The 25482-nt window shown below is 45.3% G+C and overlaps 1 protein-coding gene across 1 annotated transcript; it reads left to right on the top strand.

The window, feature by feature from the left end:
- The first annotated feature begins 1141 nt into the window (after positions 1 to 1141).
- LOC138300741 (thioredoxin-like) lies at positions 1142 to 23397 on the top strand. Its single transcript, XM_069240487.1, has 5 exons — positions 1142 to 1661; positions 6074 to 6178; positions 12246 to 12305; positions 13511 to 13576; positions 22922 to 23397. The coding sequence occupies exons 1-5, from the start codon at positions 1638 to 1640 to the stop codon at positions 22982 to 22984; spliced, it is 318 nt and encodes a 105-aa protein (XP_069096588.1). The 5' UTR covers positions 1142 to 1637; the 3' UTR covers positions 22985 to 23397.
- Positions 23398 to 25482: the final 2085 nt, after the last annotated feature.

Genomic DNA, 25482 nt, shown 5'->3' with positions numbered 1-25482 from the left:
GTGACACCGAAACTTTCCTGCCTGCCACGCTTTTAACTTTAAACTTCCTAAATTTTTTGGGGCTCTCAGGCGATGTACACGCTAAAACAGCAGCAGTAACACGCTCTGCTGAAGACCTCTTCGGCCATTTCAGCCCCACCCACGCCTGCTCCAAAACACCTTCCTTAATTAAATCCTCCCTACCAGCCTCCTGTAGCACTTTCAAACCCTGCACTACGCTATTCACTGCCATGACAACCTCCCTAACAACCAAAGAAAACACCTCAACAAATATACAACTCTCGGCCTAAAACGCCCCCAAAAAACAGTATCGCCTCCTGGGTGTGTACAACGGCCAAAAGAGGCCGCCTATATCCAGCCCACTCCTTATATACCCACCCCAAGGACACACCCCATCCTGTCAGATTACCCAATAGATGTCCCTGATCTCCCCGTGGCCCGTTCCACCCGCCCCATAAGCCCGGGGGGAGACCGGGTTAAACCTCGGCTCCCCCCAAGCCCCCATTTTTCAGAGATGAAGGAGTCCATTTATCTTTTATGGGAATGGAGCTTTATCTTTTGCAGTTAAAGGACACGTTGATGGAGATGCTGCGAGAGACTTGGGGGGGGGGGGGTCAGAAAGTCAAGGAGTTGGCTTTCTGCGGAGGCGGAGAGAGTTTGCAGGTACCAAAACACGTGTGAATGGTGAAGCTGACAGGACAATTTTAGGTAGTGGGGGGGGGAGAAACAGCAGCAGGTTGCGACGGACAGGAAAGAAGCTTGACATTAGCATTCAGGAAGAGAGGAAGCAAGTCTGACAGGAAAATAGGTAAACATGAGTGGAGAGAGGAAAGGCAGGATAAGGTTACAGGGAGGGGGGAGGACGGGGTAAGGGAGAGGGGAAGATAATTTGCTTAGGTGTTTTTCGATGTCTAGTGAGGTTTTAGTTTTGTAAGGCAAAGGCCAAGGAACAATGTTTGTAAGTGCACCTGTTCCAAAAAACGGCCTTTTCCACACAGCAATAGCGTCTTGTTGTCATTCCCTCCTCCCCAATACCTTGAAAGTGTTGAATACCATAATCCATATACCCAGACTGCCACGGGATTTTGCAAAGAGAGGCGGAGCCCCCTTGAATCAGCGCTTAATGCTCGGATATCACGTTATTTCTCGGAAGAGCGACTGGACTGTACCCAATAATTATTTCTGTGGACAACAGCGAAAACGAAAGGAAAGACCACCACCAATCCCACAATGCACAGAGTGAATCCCTCCCGACCCCGTCCCCATTGCGCGCTTTTTCCTCGCTGTTTGGGGGAAGTGGGAATCCCACTTTGACAACATATTTGTCAGACCGCGCCCGCAGGAACTACCGCCCAGCAGGGCCTGGGAATCACGCGCCGGTGTCGCCCGAGGGCAGGAAGAAGCCGTTCAGGCACCGGTCCCGCCCGCCCCAGTCCCTGGGCGCGCGCACGCACCAACCACTGACCTTCCTTGTCTGAAGGGTCCGCGCGCCCCGCCCCTGGGAGGGAGGGCGACAGCGGGGGCGCGCAGAGACCTATAAACTAAGAAGGACGGCGGGTGCGCCCATTGGGCTTGGACTGTGAGCGGCGATCACATCTTACTCCAGTCCAACGTCTGTCTGCTCGCCTGCATTCAAGATGGTGCGCCACATTGGCAATCTGGTGAGTTCCGTAGTGAGGTGGAGTACGTGCCTCGGGTGGAAGCAGGCTCCAGAGTAGTGGGTTGTGCATGCTGTGTTTCCCGCCAGCCAGCACGTGCCGAGCCCCTGGTTGTACATTTCTTGAGGCGTCCTTAGGAGTGCTGATGCAGGGCTTTCCGAGGAGAAGGGGCAATTTGGCACTGGCCTGTGCGATACCTGACACTGAATTAAAATGTGTTTTTTCCACTTGGAGGGTTATTCCGATAATGGTATACGGGTCTGAGGTTGCAGGCTTGTCTCCTAATGGCGTATCTAGAAAGTGTAGTCGCACTCGAACCATTAGTTTTTGTATAAAATCTTCTACTTCCCCGTCCCCTTTTGTGATGGGGTAGCCTCAGGCACGTTCACCCGAGCCTATCCACACTGCACCAATTATCCTTGTCCCGTGCGCGTAGTATGTGGCTTCTGTGATGTTAAACATGGTCGCTGGTACGTTAACCTCGTATAACGGGAAACCGTGGATTACATCATTACGCTTTCGCTTTCCAGGCCCTGCCACACCTCGCGCAGTGCCGCGGGTTAGGTGGAGTTTTTGTTTTGTAATGAGCTGGGAGTGCCCCGTTTCAGCTCACCCAGCCACAAAAGATCTGACCTGCAGATCCCAAGTTGAGCACAGTGCCCTGTATTTTTTTCTGTAGTTTTTTTTTTTTTCCACATGCATTATGGCAAAGCAGAATACTCGTCCACCTGTTACGAACGCGCTATATGTAGTCATAGTTGTCACCTTGACAGAAGTAATCAAATAGCAGGCGTGGACGAGCTTTTTTTTTTTTTTTTAATATTTAGCACGTCAATCATGCATCAACTATCGTGTGTGTGTGTATAAGGTCTTCAGCATTTCTAGGAGTGTTTTAATTTTTACCTGAAAGCATTTCACTTTAGTATGTCAGATTGGCCATACACGAGAGGCGTGCATTAAAAGTGATAGATTGTAAACAAGCACTGAGAAACTTTCTTACTGCTAAAGCTGTAAGTGAACCACGACTCAAGGCAGACGTCTTGTACCGTATATGTGGCGTAGATTACATATGGAGCAACATTATAGGGTACTAAATAAAGCAGCAGACGTGTTTGTACAGCGCACACCCTGAACTCTCACCTATTTGAGGATGCATTCATAGTTGAAAGCTTGCTGCGTGAAAAAGTATTTGTCGAGTATCACTACTCACTCGGTCAGTTGGGATTGAGTCCAGATTTTCCAGTTTTGCACTAAAATTCAGTCCCTAAATGGGCATCACTTTCGGACATCAATGGTTAATTATTCACTGTGAAAGATCAGCTTTTAACTCAGCATTGTGGTGACTCTGCTTCCTGTCCACCCAGGTAAAGATATCACTGGCTCCTTGGTTGAAAGCCAGACCTTTGATACGGAGGAGTGTCTAACTCGAAGTATAGCAGATTTTGTTACAAAATGAATATTTACATTTGATGGTTTCAAAATGAACAATGTTAATCCTTATAGAGATCGTAAAACGATATCCAAAAATGTCAATGGCAATACGTAACAAACATATTTAAATATTGTATGTCTTAAATATAGGTCCTGTAAGTTATTTAATAAAAGCTTTTCCTCGTGGTCTATTTCTCAGCATGCCTCGTGTTTCAAAAGTATCGCAATATAGGCTATGCTCAAAAGACGTTTCCTCGTAAGTCTGTAGTTCTGGAAAAGCATTGTTGTTGGTTATAACTTTATGCTGTCGAAGAAGGGCTCGTATTTAGATTGCGCCATCCCACTAAGTGATCTGTGAAGATCTGTTTACTAGTGTAACACTTCGGAAATGAAGGATTTTTGATGCGACTCGCTTCTTTGTGGAAATAAACAACCGATTGTTTATATTATAGAGCCTCTTAAGAAGAGATTGGCTAATTGAAACTCGTTCGCACAAAGTGAGTTCGTTGCCTTCTCTTGGTGTGCCTACCTGCTTAAAGCAGCTTGTTTTCCCCAGTGAATTGAAAATTGCATTTCTTGGTGGGATAGCTTTTAAATTTAGTAATTGTTTCGTGTATCCACCGCCTGTTAGGTTGGAGGCCCCCATTTTGTCCCCCCCTTTCCTCAGTCCTATGAATAAATATCTTTGCCGTCCGGTTTTGCAATGCGAACATTAGTCTCAGGGTATGTTATTTCTGACGCTTAACAACCGAGCACACAATCCAAAAGGACCCTACCCATAGTGTTAAGTGTAAGCGCCAGATCTTGCGTAAGGGCGTACCTAGCCCTTGACCGATACCTGACCGCCCTGCAAGTCATCTTTCGTTTCTTCCTCGTTGCTGGCAGCCTTTCATTCGTTCGGTACAAAAACAGGCTTGACGCATGCGTCAAATGTGTTCAACGGAACAAGTTGCTCATGAACACATATATTCTAATTTCCACAGCAGACCGACAGAGCGGAGCTCAAACTTCTGCTTCGGTATTCAGAATGAGGCTTGGTCCAAGTTGTGTGCATGGGGTAGGAGGCCCTCGGAACCGCCCCGCGGCGGGCGGATCTGAATCTCACCCGCAGGGCGCGGCTAAAAATACCAGCGTGTTTTGGAGGAAATCTGATAACCTGCTTCCGGTTTTCATCCCGTTTGTACTTACTCGTCCTTAAATTAGCACTTCAGAGGGTCTCTAATACGATACTGCTAGCCTTCAGGCCCCATGAAGAATTTGGGGGGGACACAAACGGACCCGGCATGAGGATGAACAAACTATTGTTGAGCAGTGTCGAAATTCTGCCCTGGCAGTCTCAGCCACCAGTGGTGCTGTAGCGTATAAACGTTGAATCACCGGGAACTGACGTGATAGGCAGGCGCTCTTCTTTTGGGTGTGGCCGCCTCGTAATGCATCTGTAGCTCTCTAGGAAGAGACTCGAAACAATTGGGGCTATTTGCTTAATTGTTATAAAGTATGCTAAGCCAGTGATGGTGTTGAAAGTTCGTTTCAACCTACACTGCTCTAGTTTTACCAACATTCCTTTGTTGCTTCTCTTGGTCTTGCTAGACACAAGCCTTATACGAGCATGGCATTCCCAGTGGGACTTTGGTTTGAGCCCTCGTCACCCACTTTTGCTTGGTTCATCCCCCTTGAGCACTGTGACTTTCTTCCCGTGTTATCTCTCACGTTTTGGTATCTGCCCACAGCTTTTAATGAATGTTTACAATTCTAGCTTAAATTGCGGCTCCTTTCAAATGCCCTTGAAGAATATTTTTTAGGCCCCATCATTAACCTAGATCTCATGTTAGCATATCCGTTTTTATGTGATCCCGCATCTCTGTGCGGCAAGTGTTTTGGGGGGGGGGGTGTAAAGTTTAGCATGTGAGTTGGGGGAACAGCTGGTTCATCTGCAGCTCCTTCGCTTTTACTACTCTCACCACACACTGTTTAAGGGGGAGGATGTGTGTTTGGGGGGGGGGGATCCCAGGAATACACTGGGTGTCTAGGTTGCGTCGCTTCTATCCTGAGTGGTTACCACTCTAGTTTCCTTCTGGGTCGCTGTTGGATGAACTTCCTGTATGCCATAATCTAGTTGTTTGCTCCGCCACTCCAGCTTCTGGAGCAGCCTTTCTTAAGGATCGGTCTACACAACATTGTAATAATAGGTTCAGGACAGGAACCTGTTACGGCTCCAAATCTGTTTGCGTTTACTTTACCTGAGGTCTTCTATTCTATGACTCACTCCCTTTTGGTGCTCTGTAGTATTGCTACACTTTTTTGCTTCTTCCAAACCTGATTTCTTGCTAACTCCCATTTCCCAGCCAATCACTGATTTCCCTCTCAAATGTAGTGTTCTTCCACTCGTGTGTCCAGTCGACTTCACTAATTTCCGGGTAGGAGTTAGTTAGCTACAACAGCTTTTGTTTTTCCTACTTAGAAACTTTTCTACCGTTATGTTTTCTACTATTTGTAGAATTTTAGGAACTGCAAGATTGTTTTTGCCCCATTCATAGTCGGGGATTTGGTGCCGAGGTTGGTGCATTATTTTTATTAATCGCAAGATTTTCCTCAGTTTTGCTTTCAGTATAACCAACATCCAAGTGCGAGTTTCTTGAGTCTAGTTTCTTCATGCTGCAGTATTCCATGTTGGCCGTTTATCAGGCAGTGTAGATGTTGCTATCTGAGATGACAATACTGAGCAGTTGGTTTGGTGTATTTTATGCCTAGTACCAGTGTCAGGCTTACTTCATTTTCGAAAGTAATTTGTAAAAAAGTTCTGTTCACTTTACTTCAACGTCCCCCGAATGCAGTTCTTAAGAGTAACCGGTCGAAGGTAAGTTCAATGAAGTGAATTGCAGAACGACCAAAAGCTTCTGTTGTAGGAAAATCAAGCATCTGTTAGTTTAATGAATTAATAACCCAATTTTAGTGCCTCCAACTTCATTTTTTTTTTTTCACAGGATGAATTCAAAGATGCCTTGAACAGTGCAGGTACCAAACTGGTGGTGGTCGACTTTACAGCTACTTGGTGTGGGCCATGCAAAATGATTGCACCCTTCTTTGAAGTAAGTAGGTGTCTCAGTTGAATACTGCATCTTTCCTTGTTCACGGAAACGGTGATCCATCATGAAATGTTGCTAACTTAAGTAGGCGCAACATAAAATGCTGGTAATCTAGTGCTTGCATACATTATGCCTGGCACAGGCATAATGTGGCGCAATGCAAGCATTCCACCAGTTTGTAACTATGGCTAAGGAGAGTGGGCTCCTTAACGCCACATTAGCGTTAAAAAAGACACTGGTGTGGCGTTAAGCGGTGTCAGGGCCTTTTAAATCGGGCCCAGACTGTTTGCATCAGCCTCACACATCTCTTTACATATGTTCTATTCCTCTTGTATGGGTCAGAGGCCCTTCATTACTGGCTCTCTATTACGTTCACTGATTATTTTTTTGTTTGTTTATGGAGATCATTTTCACTGCTCTAAACCATTTTATTCCATGCCAAACCACTAGAATGCAACTCATCCTGAATGGGCGATGCTCCTAGAAGGGCTTTAACATACCCTTTGGTTTCTGCTCTATAGTGAAGGTTTCAGTTGGTGAGCATAGCCTGTTCACAAAGCTTCTTGCTTTGCGTTTGTCTGGAAGTCCTGGAGTAAATTGCACTTCCTCTGAAGTTATATTTTTCAGTTTGATTGTCAGCATATGCAAATACAAAGTAATAGGACTTAGTGTGAACAGCAGAAGTAAATATCTTTTGATAAATACTGTGCCATTCACTGATTTTAATGATAAAAAAAAAAATCAATGTACATTATGAACACTGGAATTATCCTATTGTGGGAAAGTTACTCCATTAAATAACGACATGCAAGAATAAAATAAGAAATAAATCACATTAGTTATGTGTAGAGGGTTAATTTGTGAAAGACTTACGGGTACGTTTTTTTAAGCGGATAGACGTCGGAAGGGACGCTCAATTAGTATGAAGACCAACATGAGCATCGAGACAATAAGTTGTGAGATGTATCGTTTGAACTAAATAAAATCTTCAGGCAGTCTTCAGAATGTTCACCTGTGGGGAAACTTTCAGTATGGCTGAACTCTACTGTGGACTAAGATCGAAGTCTGCAGAAAAATGTGCCCTTCCGGTTTGGACTGCCACTGGACTTCGTTCATTTCCCTCACTATAGTCTTTCATGTACCCATTTCCATAATCTACACGGTACCCTTCCAGCTATCTCACAATAGCCCTAAAGCAATCTCTTAATCTAATATCTCTCACTATGCCACTTGGTCATCTCCGGATACATAGACTTACATGTTTTCTGTCATTTATAAACCTACAGCTGTTTCACCCAAAATAGCAGACCGTACTACCTATCTGTTCTGCATAGTCAGTCCTGGTTTGGTTTTGGTGCAGTTCTAGGAGCAGAAGTAAAGGTGGTGAATGGGGACAGGGACACTGGCCTTACTTGATTTCAGTAAAGTGTGTATTAATGGTAAACATGACAATAAAAGGTATGTTTTTGTTATTTTTTTCAACTAGCACACAAATTAAACTGTTAAGGTGCCACAAAGATCTAGAAATTCCCTATACCATGTTATTATCATTGGTATTATGACATACCTCTGTTGTAGGGTTGTATTTAAAGGCTACCGCTGTGCATTGTTCTGAAGCATTAGGAAAGTACTCTTGTCCCAGCTAGAGCAACACATTTATTATATCAGCGACTGCAAGGAGGGGAAAAAAAATAATATAGTGTCTTAATTAAAGGAGCGGTATTTTAGAAGCTGTTTGAGGAATATGTATGTGATATCTGCATAAACATGTTGGGGAAGGACAGCTGCATTGAGACTGAACGGCTATACGGCAGCCCTCCATCTCTGCTGAGGGTGGATAGAGGCAGACCATGTAGTTTATAGTGTTTAAGTACATGTTCAACCTGATCTTCGTTAAATGCTTGTACTGTGTTGTCTATTTGAGAGGGTTTAGTGGGCATCACTTGGCAGGCAGTGACCATTGGGCCTCAAATGCTGTGGTTAACGTTGTTTGCACCTGATGTTTTTGGGCTCTGCATACTAGGCCAGCTACCACCCTTTCTGCAATTGACTCCCAGGGCAGTAAGGGTCACCAGTCTCAGTACTCTTAACACAGGGCAGAGCTAAATGTTAACAATGCAGTTCTATTAGAAAGTACAGTACCCTTGGTTATGGCCTCCCATAGGTGCTACTGTCCCCACCACACCTCCTTCCTGTGTTCTCTTCTGCTCAGGTGCCCCTGTCGACTATAGGACACAGTATTCAATGCAGAGGCATGGATGAGGCGAGGGATTACTTTATACTCACCCCACAGGTTCAATTAGTTGGTTCATTCCTTTCCCCATTGCTAGTGGTCAGAAAAGTTGCAGATACCTGTTTGATTCCAGAGCATGTGTTCAGTTTTTTTTTGTTCCAACTGCAAGCAGTTGGTTGTGCTGCAGCAGTTTGAGGAGTTTGTGAGTCCGGCGCAGACACTCTTCAGCAGGTATTATGGCTTCCCTTCTGAACAGACTTCAACAGACGAATGCAGCATGGCAGATGCTGTTGGAACAGCCATAGCATTTGTAATAGTTGCAGCCCACATGCCTCAATGCAGATGGGCCACACAGCAAGGCAAGCTGTTTCCTGGTATTTGCATCTTTCCCAAGCCAACTGGCTCTACCTCAGTGATGTTCACTCCTGGCATTAGTCTTTCTCTGTGTTGTGCCCTTCTCTTCTCTCTCCCCCTCCCCCGCAAACTACTAAGCAGCACCTCTACCTCTCCAACAAAGTTCAGACTTCAGGTGCGGTCTCTTCCACACTGGAAGAGTGGCTGTCAGGCAGACTCTAACCTGGCTCACTTTGCATCCCTTCGAGGACTGTGGAGCACTCCCTTTCTTGTTTATGAACTTGAAACAAGAACAAACTGGGCTGGTTTTATCCCACTTACTCCTTTTCCACTTGGATGTCGGTGGGTCCACTGTCCAATACTTCTGGACTGGTTTGGGTTGATTCCTTTCCAAATGGCATTTTCATTCTGCTTTCCAGACACCACACCACCTTTGTGTAAAATGATGGCTTACACAGCAGGCAGCAATGGCCCTGGCACCTGGCTGCCATCAGTGACATGGAACAAAAATCTGGGACTGGCAGAATGGCAGCCTGATCTAGGAACCTTCTTACCTTGAACAACATGCTGCAGCCTTGTAGGAAAGTAGCCTCTTTGGCATGGTTACACCCAATGGTTGTCTGCAGTCTGTGTTTTGACTGTCTTCACTGGGATCCTGCTAACCAGGATCTCTGATTATGCTCCCTACCTCTAAATTTGGTTGCTTAGGACTTTGCACACGCCACAATTGGCATACTGGTGCCCTCCTTTATAAGTCCTTGGTATATGGTACTTAGGTACCCAGGGCTTTGGGGCACAAGGGGTTCCCCAGGGGCTGCATCATGTATTTTGCCACGCATGGGAGCCCAAGCAAAATGTCTGCAGGCTTGCCATTGCAGCATGCCTGAAAAGGTGCATATGCACCCTTTTCACTATAGATCACTGCACCAGGTCAGTCACTCCTATGGTAGGCCCTTCTAGCCCAGAGGGCAGAGTCCAGGTACCTCTGTGTGAGGGCACCCCTGCATGAGCAGAGGTGACCATACAAACTCCAGCTTCATTACACTGGACTTCATAAGTTTGGGAAAGCTAATTTACCTGTGTGCTGGACACCGGTCACTATCTATGTCTAGCTACATATTGGTAACTCTGGACCTGGGCATGTTTGGTATCAACCATGTCATAATTATAACCCAATACTGTTGCCAGTATTGGTTGTATGATTCCATGCACTCTGGGGGATCTTTAGAGGACCCCCAGCATTGCTCCTACATGTCTTCTGGTGTTCTATGGGAAGACCGCTCTGCTGCCACCCTCAGACAGATTGATGCCCTGCTGCTGCTTGACCAGCTCAGGCAGTCAAAGGCGGAACTAAGGATTTCCTCCCTCTCCCTTGAAAATAGGTGTTTCATGGCTTTGAGGGATAGCCTCCCCGAGCCACCTGTATGCTTTGAAGGGCACATTTGGTTCCCTCCTTGCATAAACTTGTTTGCAGCAGTCCAGGAACCCCTGGTCCCTGCTCTGGTGCGAAACTCGACAATGGAAAGGGGAATGACCACTCCACCCTGTCAACCACCCCAGGGTTGGTGCCCAGAGCTCCCCCAGGTGGCTGCTTAATTCTGCCATCTTGAATCCAAGGTGGTCAGAGGCCCCTGGGAGCAACTGAGTGGCTCGGTCAGGTGACGTGACAGTCCCCTCCTTGATAGGTGGTCACTCTGCTAGGTGACCAATCCCCCTTTCTGGGCTATTTAGAGTCTTCCTCCTGGGTGGGTCCTCCGAGTCAACATGCAAGATTTCAGCAGGACTCCTCTGTATTGTTTACTTCATCTTCTGGCCTCTGGGACTGCAACTGGACCCTTCAGGTACTGAAAATCAACTTCAGTGAAGACTTCGGTCTGCAACATTGTTTCTCTGGCTCCTTCTAGCAACTGCAGTATTTCCCCCGGCTGTGCATCCTCTGAGGGCAAAGAGTCTTCACCCTGCACAAGAAGTGGGAATCTCCCTTGGAGTGAAGTGTCACTCCCCTGCATCCGCAGGCATCAACTGCAACAACGACCAGCTGTGTGAATCTTATCTCCCCTGGAGCTGCGTTAATCCTGCATCACAGGTGGTGGTCTGGAGTGGTCCCCTTGGTCCTCTCTACCAGCTATCCAATGTGGGACACAGTAAGCCCTTGCCTCTCCGTGCAGGGCAGTACCCCTGTGTACTGTGACTCTTGCGGCAGCTAAGGCTTGTTTGTTCCTCTACCAGGGGATCTTCAGGCTTCATGTAGCCGTAGCCCCGGCTCCCAGCACTCCTTCCTGCAAAGCAGTCTCCTGCTTGCTGGTCCAGCACGTGGGGTATGCCTTCATGTGTGCTGAGTGGGCCTCACTGCGACTCCTGTACCTGCTGCCAGTGGGTTACCTGCAGGGGCTGCCTCATCTTCTTGTGACTCTCCCAGCTGCTGAGGATTACCCTGGGCTCCCCTCCATGGGTCGAGTACCCTGGACCTTGCTGGTCCTCTTCAGACTTGCAAAACCTTCTTCACAAACTCTTGCCTTTGCCAAGACTTGTTGATGGTTTTCCAGCACCACTTGCTAACTGCATTGCGACTGCTAATGTGGGATATTGCTTGCATCACTTCTGGGACTCCTCTTCAGCTCCTGTGCTGCACTGCTGACCTTAGTTCACAGCTGCCCTGGTCCTGCATCCACAGAAGGATGAGTAGTGGCTCCTGCCACAACTAGACACAACATCACAAACTGGACTTGGTCCCCTTCCTTTGCATGTCCTCTTCTGTCTGGATCCACCTTTCGGTTCTTCCAGTATTGTCTGGGTCTTGCACAATCCTCTTCCAAATCCTCCTGTTGGATTTGGGGAAAACCAGGTACTTACCTCTAGTCTCGGGGGGGAGGGGGGTGTCACTCTGGTACTCACCTCTTGGGGTTATTAGTTCCCCCTAGCTCCCCAACACTGATTCCACTTCTTTGGGTGGGGGAGCGCCGTTCACATTTCACTTTAGTATATGGCTTAAACCTGCCCTGGGGCCCTCACTATTTGCTGTTGCTTTTACCAATGCTTATTGCTTTCTGTGCTGTTTACTGATTGCTAATGTGTATATAATAGTGTATTTACTTACCTCCAGTCGGGGATTGTCTATGCAGTATTTTAGTATTTGTGTGCGAATAGCAAAAGCACAGTACAGTTAGCCCTGGACTCTTTTTTTTTTTTTCTGAGTGTATCCAAACTTCCTGCATTAAGTAGACTGTTGTTTCAACAAGTCTTTACTAAATTCATTATGCAAATTGAAGGCAGCACTTGCTGGTTTCTTCGTGTATTGCTTGAAAATCTGCCAAATGTAGTTTCCCTTTCAGTATTCAAAAGCGTGTCATTAAACGCCCTTGGTATAGTGTTTGAGGTGCAAAGAGTGGCACCTTGAGAGTGGTGTTATTGGGTTTGAACTCCAAAGGATAGTTTCTGAGTTTGAGTTGAAACATTAATATCATCTGACTTTGACTTTTGCAGAAACTCAGCAACGACCACCAGGATGTAGTCTTCCTAAAAGTGGATGTGGATGATGCTCAGGTATGGCACTCAATATTTCTTCCTTCAATCTCTAGAGCACACACACCAAGTTGATAGACTGATGTTTTTTCATTGGTCTTCAGCAGACATTATTAGATAGAAGTGGTTCTCAGTTTCCAAATACATTTATTGTTACAATGTGAAAGACAGTATCTCATGACAAGTTATCATTTGTCTTCCACTTAACTGTTCCCAGACTGATTTTGCTTGATGACTTTGATTTCCTGCTATGGATTCCCAGCTTAAGTGCATGCTGTCAATTGTTTCCTAAAACAAGCTTGTATAATCCGTATCCAGAAAAAAGTGAGTCCCTATATATTGTAGGGGAATTTATTGTAGAATGCAGCTGGTGATATTGTGGGAGGTATGTGACCAGCAGCTCCAGAAAGAATGTTGAGGCTCTCGTCTTAGTGCATAGTGGCCCTTTGTGGGGTTGAGTCCTCAATTGAGTGAACAGCCTGAAATGGATCACCTGAATGTGTGCATACGGTCCAGCATTGTGAAACTTCTTCTAACGAATGTCCTTCATAGATTGCATAGTAAAAAAAAAGTATTTTGAAAAATGTTGCAATATTTAGACCCTTTAACATGAATTGGCTTCATTCAAACTGTTAATTTTTAGTCGTTTCTGTTCACACTCCATGAGAATAGTTTTTTGTAACAGCCGAATTCTCTTGTGACTCCTAGTAACTCCTTCGCATTCATAATGTTTTATTTTTGGTCCATTACTTTCTCGTGTTTCTTGACCTGAACGGAATTCAGGAGACAGTGGTGAATGAATGTTTGCTTCAAAACACTGCAAATCTTGTGCTAAATCTAGGAGAGTCCATGCAGATGCAAGATTCGCATAACGTTTTAGTGAGATTACTCTAAAGGCAAATCCATCATTTGGCACTAAATTTAAGCAGTAATGCGTCGTCCTCACTTCTGGAAGTAAGGACACATTTCATGCTAAAGCACAGCAAATAAAAGAACAACGTAGCACAGCCGTGCCCTTCCTGTGGTCCATGTGCGTTCATAGTACATTTTTACTGTCAATGGCGCGTTCACTGTAATTGTTTCAGAGGATATCACATAATTATGGCATATTTTCAGGGATTTCATGTGAAGCAAGATTCCTAAAATTACACAGGCATAATTAAAATTTCGTCCAGACCTAGTTCTAACTTGTCACCTGATTATTTCTTTTTTAATTTATCTTCCAGGACGTTGCACAACACTGCGATATTAAGTGCATGCCGACATTCCATTTCTACAAGAATGGCCAGAAGGTATGCATGCCTGTAAATAATATATTGAGTTAACCATGCATTGGTTTTAATGTAACATGTTTGTGAGGAAATTATAAATTAATTGGTAGGAAAAGTGTATTAGTAACCCATAGAAACAGCTGTGCCTCACAAATGAACATTGTATTGTCTTATACAGATTTTGTCCTATCAACTAGATTTTTGCCATTTAAATTTTGAGTTGTTCTGTATTTCTTAACAATGGCACAGTTTTGGCGTGGGTGGGGGTGTTTAAGGGTGCAGAGGGAAGAGTTAATGGTAAGCTCTTGCAAAGTAAATTCAATTGTCGCCAATGGGTAACAGAACTGATCTTTGTTAGGTTGCAAGTATTTTGGCATTTAGACCCATACCGTCTGTCACCCCCCCCCCCCCCACCTATTACAGCACCTGCGGATTCCAAACTATCACTGCTTTTGTACCCTGTGTTTTTGTTTAAAGACCAGTTCACACTTGGCATTTAATTTCTCTTAATTTGCAGTCTGGCAGTGTCACCACTGTCTTTTGGAGGTGGTCTACAACTGACTGGCAACCTCTCCTCCAATAGTCACTCATTAAGGTAGGAGAAAACTGACCTCCAAAGATAGGTGGTGACCTCTGTTTTCACTTTTGTGAACTCTTGCGGGCCACTGGTCAGTCTGAACAGTGGCATGGCAAACTGAAAATGTTCTTGGCTGGGACCTGCAGGGCAGGTAGGGAGGAGGGGGGAGGGGGGGGGGGGAGAGGAAGAGAGGCGCATTGCAGGTCCACGGCCACTATCCAGTCAACCAGATTAAGGGCAGACAGAAACTGAGGCAGTGTGAGCATTCGGTATTAAGGTATCCAGAGGACAAAGATCTACGATAAGCAGAAGCCCTTGTCCTTTAGCACAATGAAATGCCAGAGGAACAACTCATTCCTACTTATGAATTTGGAACAGTCTTGATGGCTCATTTGGAGGAACATACAGTGGGACACAAAGATATGGTAGGATATAGCCAGCTGAACAATTTGGTAGACCATCTGTCAGACGTGATGGATTGCTAACTTGGGAAAAAATACTGGAAGCTTGCCTTCTACAGGGTGGTTGTGTGCCACCAGTGGCAAGCTAAATCAGCTTGAAGGCTGTTGCTGTGTGGAGGCGGGGACTTGGAGGACTGGTGCCCATGGAGGCCTGTGTAATGGTTAACTGATTACCTTCCCTGAAAGGACTTTGGTGACCACAGTAAGAACTGAGGAAACTGGTGTTGCCTAAAATAGAGTTGGGAGAGGGGGGGAAATGGGCGGTGTAGGATCGTCTCCCACCACCTGTGTCTTGACTTGGTCAGCACCAACTGACTTTCCGAGACAACACCTAGCCTTGCATTGAAGACCTGACAGTTGGCTCGTTCCGTGTTAGCTGCAAACTGATCTTTGTGTCTGGAATTGGTGCTGGTGCTGACAGGAAAATCAGCAATCTGGCTCATCAAACCGGTTCTTCAAAAACACCAGGAAGAACTCAGCACCCACAAGAGGCATATTGTCTTATTCTCCCAAAGAGGCTTTATCCTCATGCAGCCTCTGGCGTATGCCACGCAGCCTTCTAAGAGACAACTTAACTTCGAGGAGGCTCCAGAGCTCCCACCACTGGCTAAGCAGCAAAAGAAACTAGGCATGTCCACCAGAACTGCTTGTTCTCCACAACACCACCCAAATGCTTGACTGCACCATGTCTGTCTGCTTCTTTTGCAAACTGTGGGAACATTCTTCTCTTTCTTTCTCTAACTACCCTACCACCCCTCACCCCTGCCCCAAGCGACTTGGACTGGAGTGCAGTGGGATCCTGCTTACTAGGTCACCAATGTTCTTTCCATAAAAATTCCACCAGGCAGGATTCTGGAACCCTGTGCTGATAGATCTGCTCTCTGGGTCCCAGAACAAAGCCCTTTCTGGGCAGAGGTGGTATCACTTTTCAGATTTCGAGGACAAAAGAAGATAAGCAACAGAGACTCACTGCTTGAACTGAAGTCCTGCTGCACAAAGAAAAGGTGCCAAACCCTGCCTGCTGCAACCAGAACTCAACAGCTGACTGGCTGCTGACCAAGGACCCGGACACTAAAGCCATACCAAATTCCACTCGATGGACCGGAAAGACAAATTCTGCAAGTGTTTTATGTTTAGTGGTGCTGCACCCTCCAGTGGCCAAACCGTGCAATAGCCCTGGATACTGGTCACTTCAGACACCTAGAACGGCAGTCAACTCCAGACTGGAAGAGGACCAGGAGGAAGCGCCGGTCAAGAGACTTCACAAACCAACCAGGACCTTCCACCAGAGTGCCCATGCTGATCTTTAAGCGGCCATACATCCTGCTTCCAATGGCACCATTGCGCACAGCTCCTGGCTCACTGATTTGCTCTGCACCTGTCTGACCTGTGCCCTTCACCGAAGTTCCAAATGTGCCCTAAGGGTCCCCCACCCCTTGCGACCTCAACACTCCAAGGGGACCTACTGGACTTGCCTCTAAGTCCACCTGTGCAGTCCTTTTCCAAAACCAGGAGGTGTCCGAACTTCTCCAGCTGGTCCATAGTGCCTATTGACTACCTCTACATACCTGCAAAAGGAGTCCTTAGTAAACGCAATGTTTTTTTTTTTTTATTATTTTTTTATGTGCTTTTTCAAAGTATTTTCTCCATTGATTCCTATGGTGCCTAATTATGCACAAAAAGACTATTAAAACCTCCAATTCATGACTTAAAAAGTACTTACCCACTTTTGATCTTGATCTTGCTCTTACTTCAGATTTTTATTTTAAAAAAATATTTGTTTGTAAACTGGTCTCGGAAGGGTCTATTATGAAATGGACCCTTCTGGGGGATACGGATCTTGACAACCCCCCCCCTCTCTCTCAATAACACTACCTCTTACCATGAGGTCCTAGGTAGGGCTGCATCAATCCATAGAGTAGACCTGCACAAGGAGCCATTTGAAGAGGACTTCCTCTTCGCAAATCTATCCTCCGCACAGTATTTACCAATGCTACAGTGCATGCTAAAACCAACCCCTGCCCTTTTCAAGGAAGCAGTTATGGCTAGAGTAATATCACTCCTTGGGTTGATAGGAAGCATAAGACTTCATCATCTGCCATCACCCCATGCCCACCTTAGGCATGAAATCACTCCTAACTCCCTAGTTTTGCATACCGCCCGCAAACCAGCCAGCTCACAAGGTACTAGCAATGACAGACAAAGCAAATGCATAGACCTAGCTGGCAAGTGTGACCAGACGCAATCAGCCAATCATGGATGCATCACCAACTACATAGTTCTACCTTCCAGGTACAGCCAGGCTCACTGGGATGAGATGGAGGAGCTCCTCTGGCATCTCCAGAGGAGCACTGTAAGAGGGCTTGAGCTGGTCTGAGGGCAAGTTCATCTCTAACAATACTGTTCGCTGTTTCCTAGATGCCTCGGACAGTGCTGCTCAAGGCATCAATACCATCATACTCCTTTATAGGCATGTTTGGTTCTGTGGCTCTGCCTTTAAGCCAGGCGTTTAATGTCTTCGCAACCTGCCTTTTGATGGGAAACATGCCTTTTGGCCACAGGTTGATGAGCTATTGAGAGAAAATAAATAGATAAATAAAGACTGACACAACATAGGCCATGTATGTCTTAAAAACACCCAGTCCGTGTGGGTCCTTTCACTGGTCAGTATATCTGATTTTTCCATCAGTTTTGTAAAATCCCACCTCCAACCCCACTTAGGAACCATCCACAATGCAGTTTATTTTTTTATTTAAAGTTTCCTTTTTCCAGCCAAATCAACAGATCACAGTCTGGATGGTTATGTGGCTATGGCCTCCTGCATTGCCATAGTTCCCCAAGCAAGTTACAAAGGCGCACCCTGCGACAATGCTTAACTCATCAATGGCGGAGGGTCATTTGGACGATCTAGTGTTGATCAGCCACTGCACTCGGTGGTGGAACGCTAACAATTTCTAGAAAGGGACGCCTTTTCTGTACTGTTTCACAGATTACCATTGCAACTGATGCATCTCACAGGGTGGAGTGTGCATCAGCAAAACCTGACTGCCCGAGATCAGTGGGAACCAAGTCACTGGGGCCTCAGCATCAATTCTCAGGAGCTGTTTGCAGTTCAACTAGCTTTCCTCCCATCACATAGTGGGCAAGATAGTCCTCAACCACAGGGAAAACATGACAGCCATTTATTACCTACAGAAATAGGGAGTCACTTGCTCTCCCCTTGCTTTCTCTGATAGCCCACTCATCTGGTGTTGGGTTCTCAGCCACAGGATCCACTTGCTGGTGGAGCTCCCCAACAGACTGGACCTTCTCATGCAGAGCTATGGAGAAATCAGAGGCCCTGATCGCAGGAGTCATAAACTTGCAATTCGTCTCTTAAAGTCTTAGAATTTTGTGTACTCACTCTTCTGCCTGGATGTATTAGTCTACTCTAAGGCACCCAGCCCTACTACTCATCCTGTTATGCTGCCAATAGGAAAAGATTTGTTACTGCCTCTCAAATCGCAGTGACCTTTTAACTGCTACCGGACAAAACATTTATTATATATATCTCATTTCCTCCCCCCGGGCCCGGACTAGCCTTTACCACCACCGCCATCTGGCTACACTTGGCTGCTTATTACCAAAATAGGGAACACATTTCCTGCTTAGGATCAGTCATTAAAGCATTCCTCCAAGTGTTCCCCGAGCCCTAGTTTGGGAATCTCAACATGCCCCTTTTATGGGCCATCCATGTGAGCCCCTCCAGTCATGTCCCCTTCCATTTCTCTCTTGGAACACGGTATTTCTTGTGGCTGTCACCTCACTCTGATCTTTCAGGTTCATAAAGATAAGGTTGGCCTTTGCCCTAACCCTACATTTCTTTCTAAGGTGAGCTCCTTTCCATCTTAATCTGTTTATTGAACTCAGTTTTCGGGGTGGGGGAGAGGGGTGGTATTCTATGGCCTTTCTGGGATACACCTCTATAGCCAGGGCCACTAGAAGAATGCACTTGTATGGCTGCAGTGTTTTCCGCATAATTATGGATCAGCCAATCTTTCAGATAGTAAGGGGAAAAAAACTTGTTTCTAGCTCAAATGGTTCAAGATAGTAAACTTGTTCTGTGCAGTGGAAGGCTATTTGAAAAGCTTGGCAACATTTCTGTTGCTTTTTGCTGCATTTGCTTGTAAAAGTGGTACTAATGGGGTGTAACATATGCAGAGACAGTGTTCGGTGTAAAAAATGTAAACATAATGAAGTAACTATTAAAAAATGTACAGCATAATTTACTTTTTTGCTGCCTAATTAGCCTTTTATTGCCGCATAATTTGGCCCTCTCCTGCCACTTAATTCCAGTGGCCCTGTCCATAGCTGACATTTGGAAATCGGCTACTTGGACTCAACCACACACCTTAACTAAACATTCTGTAGATGTACTAGCACGCCTACAAGTTGGTGTTGGTTAAGCTGTGCTTTGTTCCCTTTTCTAATCTTCTGCAGCGCGCACAGGCCAGCCACCTCTTACAGGAGGGCTGTTTTACAGACCATGCAAAGCATGTGTATTTGCAGCCACACATGCCTTGAAGGGAAAATGTTAATTATCCTGTAAGCATAAGTTGGTGGCATGTAGTGCTGTATATTCATATGTGCCCACCATCCTTCTCAGAAGCCTTCCTACTTCTTGCATAGTCATCTTTCTCTGCCGATCTTGTAACCCTTTGCTCTAACTCCATCCTCACTGGCCATGTGGAAAACAATTGAATAGTGGAGCCAGACAATGCATTACCTGCAAGAGGTGAATTCACACTACCTCTTGACTTAAGAAGAATTATTTGAAGAACAACTTGCATATCTGGACCACCTCAAAATGGCAGGAGAATGCAAAGCATGTGAATCTACAGCACTACATGCCACGAACAGGTCGAGTAACCTTTTTTCATTTCGTACACCAGTCCTGCATTCCCACAGGAGTTACCTGTGATTGAAGGTACTCAAAGGCCTCACCTCTGTCCCTCAAGTGTTCATTAAAGGGGTGGCTGTGATCACTGTCCGTCTATGGAGGTGAGGAATTCTTGTATTGCTTTACCTCAGACTGGTGAGCCTGCATTCAGCAGCCAATCTTGGACTACCTCCTGACAGCAGCTCAGATGCTAATATCATTAGAGCCTGCCATACACAAGCCTAATTCCCACACGATTCCTCCACTAACGTTTCCATTCATTGGGGGGGTGATCTTGGATATGGTAAGTTTCAAGGCCTTTTCTCCACCACAACAAAATCCTGGGTATTCTGGCTACGTTCCTGATATTTCATGCTCTGCTCTAGTAAGAGTCTGTCTGGCATCTTGGGTTTTCATCCTTGTACATCCCCATTGTCAACTAATACTGGACCCTCACTCTCTTCACTTTGTGTAGTATGACATGACAGCACTGTGGTCAGTGAGAACCTGCACCATTGTCCACGTGATAGATGACAAGAAAGCCTCCAGGGCAAAATTGTTGGCCTTTAACTGGTTATCTGGAGCTGTAAACTTCGTACTTGTATAGCGCACTACTCACCCGTTAGGGTCTCAAGGTGCTGTACGCATACCGCTGTGGAACCCCTCCTGGCTTTTCCCTGAGGTGCCCACTCCTGGGCAACCTCCAAGGTGAAGCCAGGCATCCCAGTGCTGTTGGGGCCGTTGTGGAGATTAAGCAAGCTATTGCCCAGAGTTACAGAGTGGGACCCATGAATTAGATTAGGCACCAATGCGAGAATTATCAGGTCCGAGGAAATCGAGCCCAAGACCTGCCGAGGAGGGAATTGAACCCTGGTCCCAGGCCAGATTTCTGCATCAGGGTCTGCCGCTCTAACCATTGAGCCACACTTCTCCAGCTGGGTCTCTGCTGGAGACTAGAAGCCTGATTTCCACCAATGCAAAACCAGTATCAATATGTCAGTCACCACTACTTTTCCGGGTGGGAAAGGAAGAGTGGTCTCGCAGGACAAACCGATAGGTCAGTCTCCATTGCAGATCTTGATCCATCTCCTTTTGAAACCTGGATAATGCTGAGAAGGCATCCAGGGTGTTGGCCCCACTGGATTTCAGGTTACACTGCAGGGCCAGGATGTTCCACCACCTGAGCCCTGTGCCAGGAGGCTATATGAATCTGGAGGTGGCTTGAACAGCAGAAAATCTTCCTCATGGCAAACTGCCCGAATGCCAGAACTGATAATTTAAGCAGATCACGTCAGACGGGTTACGTGGACATCTGCACCCCAACGTAATGCATTGTGTATTAGATCAATGGGAAAAGCCCTGAATAGATCTTATTGCTACAGCAGATACGCAGTGTCAAAGGTTTTGCATGTTTGTGTTTCTGCAAGTACACCAAGATATTTCTTCTCGCTAGAATGGGACAGGAACTCCTGTACTCCTTCCTGTAACAAACTTGTGACTGTCTTCCTACAACGGAGGGCCTCCTCTCTTGGCAACAGGGCTGGGTCTTGCATCCGAACCTCTGCAATTTACAGATCTATGCATGAAGAGTAAGTAGTGGCAGTTACCTGCATTTGTTTTGCTATATGAAGTGGTGCATTACATCCTCTCCTCCAGACCTGTTTATGGGAAATCGATCTATGTTGGATCAAATTTGTTTGTGTGTCTTTTTTTTTTTTTTTTTTTTTGTCAGCCTTTTCCACCTTTTATACATTTAGTGAACCAGCTGTCCTTGTTCAGATCGCCAGATGTGAAAGGTCTAGTAAACGTCTAAAACATCCCATCCCAAACGGTGATGACCTAGTGGAACTTTAACTTTTATGCTTGACATTTCTCATAGTGCACGCCCTGTGAACCTATGCCTGGCTGCACCTCTGGACTCGAGATAACTTCTGCTCGTCTCAAGAGTGAATTACATAACCTTTCAGTGCAACTGCCTTATAGTACCTTCTATCCGGACAATTTGGTGCTAACGATTTGGGCAACTTTTTGCCTAAGGTTGTGACTCCCTTTCACCTTGGGAAGTTGGTCATGCGTCTGGAGTTTGCTGTCTTTTTTATTTTTTTATTTTTTTTAATTGTACCAAGTACACTGAGTAGTCTGCTTTTTGTGGCGTTTTCTGTAGTAAAGAAAAGGAATGCTGAGCAGGAGAGGGCCCTATTGAGGTGGAAGGTCCTCTGCATCAAGATCTGCTACTTGATGGTCAAGAAGCCCCAAAAAGTCTGAGGGCCCATTCCACCACAGCCAAGGACGCTACCATTGTGCTGGCACAGGGGGTGTATTTCTTTGACATCTTACTCTACAATGTGGGCTTTGGTGCATGCATAAGTTTCTGAACTTTGGTCAGTTCTGCAAGACGTTTTGGTGTGAGTCCACTCTGCAAATCTCTGCTTTTGAAAGTTACTCCTTTGTCTACTCAAAGGTGAGGAACCTGCACTTAAGTGTATCCATTAGAAGAACACGTTCAGTGATTGCACGTTTTTGATTTCATATGCTTCATTGAGTCGACTTGACAATCTACAAAAAGCAGTCTTAGTCAGCATGGGCCATGTGGATGTGATGGTTCTCTCCCCAAGACTCTGCATTTTATCATGTTTTGTAGTTATTACAAAAAACCTAGACATTGATTTTATTTATTTTTGGTACCTGTTAAGGCTAAATTGTCCACAAGTTGCAATTACTGCCTGATAGTTGTGTTTTTTTGTTTGTTTTTTTTCTGTTATTTTTTTCCCTTCTGTTATTTTTATATAGTCACTGGTAAAGTAAGGAAATTACTGAACAGAACATGTATGCATGCATCTTTCTAATGATTTAACCTCTTATAATTAACATGAATTTCAGCATTAATAAATGTTAACTTATTATTGCTGTTTAACATAAAAAGGGAACTGATACACTTGGTCATTCCTAATGCTGGCTAGCTTTGCTTAAGTAGTTGTACCCTCATCCTGTGGGTGATGAAACCTGTCACCTCAGTGGGAGAGGGCTCAATGTCATGGGGAAAACTAGCTTTCATTACTTACTACTGGATTGTGTCCACTTTGTAATGCCACACAAGGAATCGAGGACCCATCATTCTGTTTTGGCATTGAAATAGGAGAGTGATATGATAGACCACCCAGTCCATCTGCTTGCTCATCATTGGGTTCCTGCTAAATTCTTTGAGAACTGGCGAGCATCCATCTGCGCTAAGCGATGGGTTCATATTGGGGTTTGGGCGTATTTGGTGGTGGGCTGACCATCAATGACCTATGCAGTACCAGCTGCGCAAAGCTCTATTATGACCTGCGGTAAATGGTTTCTAATTGTGCATTTCACTTTCAACTGCAGTAATTAACAGGTTTTTTTTTTTTGTATTATTATTCCTATAGATTGATGACTTTTCAGGAGCAAATCAAGCAACTTTGGAAGAGAAAGTGAAAACGCTAAAGTGATTTGAACTTTGGGTCTACGATATGTCTTGGGGAATTTGAGCAAAGACTTTGCAAGTGATGTGTGGAAATACAAGAGAGCCTTAAGCGGAACTGCCCATGTAGTAAACTGGTATACAACTTACGTAGCACTTGGGATGCATGTATTGGCTTGGTCCCAGAATCCTACTGCTTCATGTAAATTACCATCTTTTTTTTACAGTAGTATTTGTTCAATGTTGCTTGTCTTCCAGTGGTCTTTCGCTGTCCCCTCTGTATTGCCCCAGAATATGGTGTGTGCTTCGCTTTATACTTCCTTTACTTGAACTCAGTTCCATCATGAAACCTTATTGGCACTGAGCATCAAAGTACATCTTGCCCTTTGATACCTGATATTCAGTAAATGAAGTAAAATAAAACCCGTATGTACACTTTTACATGCTTTTTGTATGCTGACTATAGGTCGGGAGAGTGGACTGCAAAAGCGGATGTCTCAGGTGCATTCTTTCTCTACAGTTTATAAAGGCTGATCTAGTCCAGTAACCCAACCGTGAAATTCATGGTGAAAGTGAGAAGGTGAATTGGCGATGGGTGGCAACAAGACCTAGGAAAGACCAAATGCATTAAAACCATTCTGTTTATGACTGGCTTCCTCGTCATGCCACAAGGTGACACAACACATCTTAACTTCGCATTCCATTGTCCAGCCTGAAGCACAATATCCTAACCTAGCATTTCATGCCTTACTGCCCTATAGCAAAACCTACCATCCTGCAATATAAAACAATGTACCAGTACATCCCAGCCACAACATACCACAGCTATATGTACCACACCACCCTTATCATGGCTTAATAAATAAAATAACCTGACTCGTTCAAACCGCACAACCTACTGTGTTTTATCTAAATTCAGAGGTCTAGGCCTCTGCAGTCACATCAGCGCCCTTACGTCGGACTAGAGCCTTGAGTGGCTAGGCGATGCCTTCCAAAAACATGGGTGCAACGGTCACTGTTCCAGACCACTGATGATTGCTTGTGTGTCTAACACTGGGGTCCTTGTTCTTGGGCAAGTCCAGATTATTTAGGCAAATAAGCACTTGACTCCCCATCCGCCCAGCTCTGATACTTTGGTGTGTAAAGAGAAATTCCTTCAGGCAAAGGAAGCAAGGTGGACTGCAGGTAAATGTATCACTCGGTGAAATGGATCAGCAAGGTCTGCTGGTCCTTCCTTTCCACTAAGGAGGAGACCGGAGTACGCAGAATCTCTGGGACCGGGAATAAACTTTTTCTCATAAGAAGATTGGTGCAGTAAGCCCCATACTTGCCACAGCTGATTCATTCATCGCTCTGCGCCGATGCAGGTTTCATCTCACATATTGAACAGAACTATCTCTCACTTGCGCCAGTCATCACACCAATCCCTCGCCCCAGACAGTTGATCTATCTGCCGTTCCCCACTCTTATTTCCCTGGATGGGCGCAAACCTGCCTGTCTACCTGCCACTTGTATCTGTTTACACACATCTCCTCCAGGAAGCCTCGTACATAGCCACGAGTACTATCTCGGAACGGGGGGCATTGGGAAGAGAACATCAGACTCGGACAGGAATTAACATTAAGACTCGCAACTGAGTGAAGCTAGGCTGGGGAGCATGGTATGTAACCTGGACGTTGCATCAAAGAACACACATTGCCTGATGGGGGATAAATCTGTTAGAACTACAGGGGTGTTGGGATAACATTAACCAACAGTAAGATCTAGATACCCAGATGAGAAATTGAAGAGTTAAAAAAAAAAAAAAAAAAAAAACTGTTTTAGACCAACCGAAAATAAGGACCTTGCTCATTATTTAAAAATTGCCTTTCTTCCATTCTAAGGCTAATCAAAAAACATTAAGAGACTTAAGTTAAAAATGTAAAAAAAAAAATTTGGGGGGGGGGGAGAAGAAACAGATGTTCATGAATTTGAATCTTATGTCTAGACCACAGGCAAGGATCATGCCTACTCCTGTACACATAACCACAAATGCATTCTATAATACAATATGGATTTACCAGTAACACCTTACAAAAACCTGCGGGCGAGCTCTGCATCCTGGGGGGGTTGGTGGGGCAGCTTTGTTAACAGTCTACTATGTCTTGGGGGGGGTTCTGGCTCAGTCAAACTAGGCCATGCATCGAATATTCTGTGTTGGGTACACTTGAGGCAGGATTGGAGCTTTTTCTTTATTTCTTTAGACCTTCTCGGAATCAGTGAATCGGTTACTCAAGCGCACCAATAATATTTTGAGGGGCATGAAAGACACACCAGTACTTTGCTGTACTAAGAACGTTTGGTGTGTCCTTATGAAAATTGTGGCATGTTTGACTGCACATAGGAAAGATCCTTCAGGCAGAAGAGCTATTTTGAACCAAAGTAAATGATTGGAACCTCTCAGATGCCGTTGATGAATCTGTCCAAGGTTCACTCTCTCGTGAATGTCGGTGATGAAGTCCATAGGAAAAATGCTAAAGCCTCCAT

The sequence above is a fragment of the Pleurodeles waltl genome, chromosome 1_2, assembly GCF_031143425.1.
Source record: "Pleurodeles waltl isolate 20211129_DDA chromosome 1_2, aPleWal1.hap1.20221129, whole genome shotgun sequence".
Taxonomy (NCBI): Eukaryota; Metazoa; Chordata; class Amphibia; order Caudata; family Salamandridae; genus Pleurodeles; species Pleurodeles waltl.
This window is presented reverse-complemented; position numbering and strand designations above follow the sequence as displayed.